Source organism: Volvox carteri, assembly GCF_000143455.1.
Source record: "Volvox carteri f. nagariensis unplaced genomic scaffold VOLCAscaffold_75, whole genome shotgun sequence".
NCBI classification, from domain to species: Eukaryota; Viridiplantae; Chlorophyta; class Chlorophyceae; order Chlamydomonadales; family Volvocaceae; genus Volvox; species Volvox carteri.
Window position 1 is genome coordinate 341,768 of NW_003307618.1, and position 6,930 is coordinate 348,697.

At 53.8% G+C, this 6,930-nt stretch overlaps 1 protein-coding gene across 1 annotated transcript in view; it reads left to right on the top strand.

Moving 5' to 3' along the window:
- Positions 1 to 1,811, top strand: part of VOLCADRAFT_98674 (uncharacterized protein) — a gene marked incomplete at both ends in the record, with an annotated part of 11,684 nt that extends 9,873 nt beyond the window's left edge. The window contains 3 exons of the mRNA XM_002957524.1: positions 469 to 555; positions 1,154 to 1,225; positions 1,713 to 1,811. Of these exons, the coding sequence (XP_002957570.1) occupies positions 469 to 555; positions 1,154 to 1,225; positions 1,713 to 1,811 (258 nt within the window). The remainder of the gene's footprint in view (positions 1 to 468; positions 556 to 1,153; positions 1,226 to 1,712) is intronic.
- Between the last annotated feature and the right edge of the window lie 5,119 nt (positions 1,812 to 6,930).

A 6,930-nucleotide genomic window follows, 5' to 3' on the forward strand; every position in this document is an offset into this window, starting at 1 on the left:
GAACAGGAAGAAGGAGGCAGAGTGGGAGGGGGAGTGAGGGAAGGGGGAGTGAGGGAAGGGGGAGTGAGGGAAGGGGGAGTGAGGGAAGGGGGAGTGAGGGAAGGGGGAGTGAGGGAAGGGGGAGTGAGGGAAGGCGGCGGGGCTGTGTGTGTGTGTGGGGGGGAGTTTTCGGAATGCAACAGCAGCAACAGCAGCAGCAGCAACAGCAACAGCAACAGCAACAGCAGCAGCAACAGCAGCAACAGCAGGAGGGGGTCAGCGGCGGCTTGCGGCAAGATTTTGAAGGTTTTGTGGGACTTAGGGTTTGGGGTCGGGGTTTGCCGCCGTACACCTTTAACCTCCGCAGTCATAATGACTCGGTCTTAAATGCACCAAAAACTGTTTATGGAAAATGGAAACTAAAAGTACACATACATACATACATACGTTCACGCCCGCAGGTACGGAGCCGTCCCCGTGGCCCACAAGACGGGTGGACTTCGTGACACGGTTATTGACTTCGACCCGTGGAGTCAGTCGGGAACCGGGTGGACGTACACCAGCTGCGATGCACAGGTAGGATCGGGGGGTGGGGGTGGGGGTGGGGGTGGGGTCGGGGTGGGGTGGAATCTGCGCCAGGTCAAGGAAAGCGGCAGTGTGATGGGGGGGAGGAGAAAGGGGAGGGGAAAGGGGTTAGCGGCTGGGGTTGTCGGAGGAGAGGGGTGTTTTCTCAGTAACAGCACCGCTCAATCGGGCCCGTGTTGGTGACGTGTCATGGGTGTGCGTGTGTATGTCTGTACGTGTCCTCTGGTTCAGTTGCCCTTCCGGTTGATTTCTCACCTGCCGGGGAAAAAACCCGACACTCGCGTCTTCTCCACCTCCCCCACCCCCGAACCCCCCAAGAACCTTCCGTACCTTCCGTACAATGTTTCCACGACCCCCCCACAACCCTTGCCAGAGGGTCCTGCACTCACTAGTGAATTGGTTTTGTAATTTGTAATCCTCCAAGGCTCCTAAGGGCTCCTCGCTTTCATCTCCACCCCCCGCCATTTTCATTAGGCTTCCAACCTCACACATACGTACATACATACACACACGTGTACACACCACCACGCTCTCCCCCCTTCCCCGTCTCCCTCTGTTGCACGTGGTTTCCCCCCCCCCCGGCCTTCAGGGGTTGCTGCACGCAACGGGTTTGGCGCTGCTGACGTATCAAAACCACCGAGACGACTTCCGGAAACTGCAGGTGGGTGGGTGGGTGGGTGGGTGGGTTTGCGGGGTTTTCCCCCGGGAAGGGGGGGAGGAGGGGGGTAAGACAGACGAACCACTGGCGCGAATGAAGCAGATACCAGAGATAGACGGATATAGTCCAGGAGAATATAAATGCGGCATTTCAGGAATATTTACGCTGACCAGTGATGACTCGAATTTTAGTGTTTGCAGCGACGTGGGGGAGGGAAAGGTAGCCTGATCTTACACACACACACACACGCACGCGAGTGTACGACATGGGTGGAGAGGGGAACTTTAGGGCCCCCCTACACCCACTGCCCCCGGCACGCACCCTGCAGCTGTCCGTCCTCTGTGCCTTACCTGGTGTACTCTTAGACGCTGTCGTACCAGTCGCTCCACACATGCGCATACGCACACATACTCGTAGTACACATACACACAATTACCCCTAGCTGTCCCCCGTCCCCCTCCCCCCTCCCTCTCCCCCCCGCCGCCAACAGCTCCGGGGTATGACGAGGGAGGCCTCCTGGGACCAGGCGGCGCAGCAGTACGAACAAATCATCAATTGGACTTTCATGGATCCGCCGTACTGCCGTTAATTAGTTAGTTGGCTAGCACTGGTGTACGGCGCGACAGCAGGAGATTGGGTGCGGTGCGAGGGAAAGGGTGTGGTGGTGTGGCATCGCATGACCGGTGTGCCAAAATGCGTGCGTATGCGGTGTGATGGATGGAGTGTGGGTGAGTGTCTTGTCTTCCCAGGGGGGGAGGATAGGAACCTGACGTCGTTGGATTGGTGGGTGGGTGGATGGGTGGGCGGGTGGGTGGACCGATTCGGTTGGCTTCTGGTTCGGATATGTCACGCTTCAACACGCCACCCCGAACCGAAAATGTCCTTATTAGAGTTATTATATAGTTTTTTCGCGTGTGCGGATTTGATGTGGTTTTGTTGCCTTTCCTGGCGGCCTATCGGCCTATGGGCGTGCGTACCAATAAGGAACTGAGCGGTATATGTGTCTGGATTTGCCTCTGCCTGTATGTATGTATGTATGTATGTATGTATGTATGTATGTATGTATGTATGTATGTATGTATGTATGTATGTATGTATGTATGTATGTATGTATGTATGTATGTATGTATGTATGTATGTATGTATGTATGTATACGTGTCTATGTGTGTCTGTATGTGTGTCTGCATGTTTGTCGACATGTATGTGTGTATATATATCTGTATCTGTGTGCGTATGTGTGTCTGTATCTGTGTTTGTATGTCTGTATGTACGTCTGTATGTTTGTAAACCGAAGCGACGAAGGGGAAAACCTGGAGGCGAGGGCGGTGGAACCTTCAACCACTAACCGCCGGGATGCAAATTACCCGGTCACGTAGGTTTGGTGTCTCTTATGTGCCTATGTGTTGGTTTGTACGGAGGAAGGGTTCCGGAGCGGGTCTACAGAGCGCAAGAGAGCGGCACGTGGTTGGTTGGGTTGTATGGCTTATTGACAAGGCGTGGAGGTAAACACGGAGGACGACGAGGTGGAGGACCTTAAGGCCGCTTGGGGGCGGGGGCTTTGTAACCCCCGTTTATCAATGAGCTAGGGCCGCTATGTACGGCAAAGACTTTCGCGCAAGAGAGTTTATCGAAACCTGAAATTTTGTGTGCCTAGCGTCCTGATGGCTGTTGAGAACTGTCGAGGATATGCCGTTGTGGGAGAGTACGTGTCTGTTTGTATGTATGTATGCATGTATGTAACGCCTGTTTTCCTGAAGAATGAAACTGAGTTGTGAAAGGGGATTCCTGACGGTCAGCACATATTGGGGGGCGGGAGGGAGGGAAATGGCAATTCAAAGGCGTGAAGAAATGCATGTTGTGTGCGTGTGTGTTTGAAAGAACGTTGTTACGGTGTCACGGTGTCATTAACGCGTGTGCTATTACGTAGCTTTTGCTGGATAATGCTGGATATCACGTCGAGGAAAACTCTTGAGGCGCCGTCAAAGCTCCAGGGGTGAGGAAGAGCGAGGGACGGTGGGGGGGGCAAGGAGATGACAAAGGGGGATGCAAACGGGGGTCAAGAAGGTAGTATGGCGGCTATTGATGCATTTTTTGTTATATGATACAGCGGTTATGGACGGTACTGGGGTGATGCTGGGTGATGGTGTGGTACGGCGGCGGTGGACAGCTGAGGAACACGTCATGTACGCGAGGAGGGACATCGCCGGTCACCGATCTAATAACCGCGAGTTTCAAATCAATTCCGAAAAAAAAACGGCTGTACAACGATGTTGTACATGTGGGATATGTTTTCGTGCCATACAAGGCAATATTCCCGCGAGGGGTGAGAGGGGAGGTGGCGTTCGTAGCTGTTTATTTTAGCCGCCGCCGCCGCTGCGCATATGTGTGTGTGTTACATGCTTGGGGGTGCGTGACCCCATACCTGCAAAACTACCCATACGAGCCGAAGGCCCAAGGGTATATGGTGTTGCCTTACGGGGATCAACCTCTCGGTAGTCGGGTGCAAGGGAGTAGTAGTAGTTGGGACGCGGGTGAGGAAAAATGCGCAAATGAGCCGGGCACACGCATTGCTCGATTGTGCCCCCCCAGCACCTGTGTTGTAAGGAAATCTCCCCGTGCGCAACCCAGTCGCCCAAATGCGCTGTTGGCGCATAGCACAACTTCTTACTCCTTACTTGTCTGATTCAAAGAGCTTTGCTGTGCTTAAGGAGCTGTATGAAGGGGCTGAATGAAATATCAGTTCATTTCAGGATCTGGAGAAGTGCGGACTGAAGAAATGTTGTTGGCTTTTGGCTGGCGTATGCCCAGAAGGGTGGGTATCGAGGCGTTGCAAACTGCACGTCAGGAAAAATGCGATGGGTTTCGCTGAGCGAAACCGCTGCTGCTGGTTCTGCATGCAAGGTATGGCAACAGTATGGCACCAGCATACCTCCTTATCGAGGTGGTATGAAGCGACTGCGAGCGAATGTACGCTAGCAGGTTATGGGCGCGTGCGGAATGACGGCTCGACGTGAACGGTTTTAAATGCTCGCACTCCTCGCACACGGCCCCAGCCTGTTCCGCAGCCAACAAAGAAGTGCAAAAGTATGCAATTTCGTTGATTAATGCTTTATTTCCATTTGCGAATTGGGTGGTGTTGTGACGGCAAGCCGATGCGGGCTAAGGTTGCGGCGTTCGGCTCGCACAGGCAGATCAACAGCGAAAACGGCTCTAGCTGGCGCCATACGAGCACTTGAAGAAACTTTACCATCATTAGAAAGCCAAAGGTTATTTACATACTTATGAGCTCATATATGCTTTCTATCTTTACGCAACACGCAGGAAGCCAGAATTGGTGCAATATAAATAGTGCGAAGAGGTCTCTTGACCACGCGCCAGGCAGAACGCCAACCACGACATTAGGTTGGTCAAGGATTTACAGCAAGACTATCTAACTACATTTCACAGCGACGTGAATTTTGCTCGTTTGGACCATTCGCGATGGTCGACGAAAATGTTTCAAGTATTCGGGCGCCAGCTCTGATGGCAACGCTGGCAGCATATCCGGCCGAAATTTTGGAGAAAACATCCTGGAAGCAGTTATTGATCGCGCCATGTCAACACCCGCAACGCAAGCGGGGACCAGATTTCCGCCGGCCCAATCTCGTCCTCGCGACAACATGCCTGCTAATGCTGTCGCTGCTGCAGCTGCAACTTGCAGGTAAAAAGCCTAACAAGATCAATTACAGTTGTTGCAATTGCGACCCAAACGCGCGACTTTTACGCCGAGCATTGGTGCCTGCCTTTTGCGGGTTCCGTTAGTCGCCGCCTTAGGCGGTTAGCAATTTGAACAAGATGGATCCGTCCCTCTAGAGTATGAGCCCTTTTCCTCAACAGATTATATTTTCTGGGTTGATTAGTGCGTGCGTAGTGTAACTTCAGGGTACCAAACACCGAGACTTAACTCCAAACACGGATCGCGCATGCGCGGAACAGCCGATTCAGCGAATCCGAGTCCTTGCTGGGTCTGTTCGGCTTCGGACTAGATTATAATGGAAATAACTTTTACATACCTGAGCATATCTGACTTGCCTGGTCTGGTTAGTGTATCAGGCGCTCCATCAGGCATTTCGGCGTGGCAACCCATGTTTTCCCTCCCTTTCTCTCGCTCGATACCCCACTCATTCCATGTGATGACCATTACGTGCGTGTTGCAACCGAGCAATCCACCGATCCCACCATCGCGGTCCAGGTGCTGGCCGTGGACTTCGCGCTGCAGCTCTGACCCCTCCCTCTGGGCCTGCCGGTGGTGAGCCGTTGGGGTGGAGGGAGGGAAGGGGGGACTGTTACGCGGTCTCGGTGCGAAAGGAAAGGAAGGGGTCATGAGCTCATGACGGGGTGAATGAGCGACCCCTGGCGGCGGTGGTGATAATGGGAGTGGGAGTGGTGGGGGTGGTGTTTTTGAAGGGGACCGACCCCAGCATCCCATATATCACCTCTAGCTACAGCTAGCTCCGCAAGGTATTGAACACTGCAACACCCTGGCAGGGAATGTTACCTCTGTCCCTCCTATCCAACAATTCATTCCTGCAATCACCCATTCACGCGATCATCTGTTCCACTATTTCTTCACTTGCCCAGGCAGCGAATCCATGCAGGCTTCCTACCACCCCTTCCCAGCATTTCTGTTCTCCCACCTTCCACTCCATCCGGCCTTCTCCCCCCTCCGCCTGCCGACTACCGCCCTCCCCGCGTCTGCGGAACATTTACACCCGCACTCACACTTCCCCTGGAGACCACGTTCCCCCTGATATCCCCCTCGACCCGACCCGACTCCCCCACCTCGATACGCGACCGGGTGCAGGGGCTGTTCACGTACCGCTGCAGGTGATGGGAGGCCGCGGGGACAGAGGCAGTGCGGGTGAAGGAGGAGATGGCAGCGCGGTATTCCCGCTCGGTGGAAAGTTGGTGCGTGAGCACGTGGGGCAGCGAGGGGCTCTCCTGTCTGGGGGAGGGAGGGCGGAGAGGTGGGAGCTGTGCCTCCTTTGTAATCCTAGGTCCCCCAGCCGCAACCCTCGACCCCCTAGCCCCTGCTTTCCGTGCAACTCAGCTGACCTACTGAGCCACAGCGGAACGGGCGGCCTTCCTTATCTTCTCACAGGCTAACAGCACGAACTGGGAGGCGGAAACGATGAATATAACTACCGTAACTGTAACCGTGGTCTGGCAGAGAGAAACGAGTTTTTGTGATACAAGAATTACAGTTGTTAAACAAACACATATTTAAGCCAACACTGCACTTCCAACGCCAGGCTTATCTGGATCCGTTCTGGATGCGCTCCCGTTGTGCCTGCTGCTTGGCTAAATACCTGACCTGCGGAGCTCTACACATTTTCCCCATACAGGTGTACATCCTGTGACTTCACCATACATACATAAATCACCTTGCACTACTCCCGCATAGCATGCTCTATAAAGCAGCACTACAGCCAGGACGAGGCCCGCTGTCGTACTACACGTCGTATCTGACCGTACCAGACATGCAGCTTCTATGCCTCCGGCAACCCTTATTGGCAACGAATAGACCAATAATAAAACACTATCTTCTTATTGACGGAATGGGGTATGATGTCAGGCCACATGCAATTCCACCGTGCTCAACACAAAGCGCTGTGTAAGCCTTCTTTTGCTTCGCTCTGCCGCCGGCATCCAACCAACCCTAAAATCG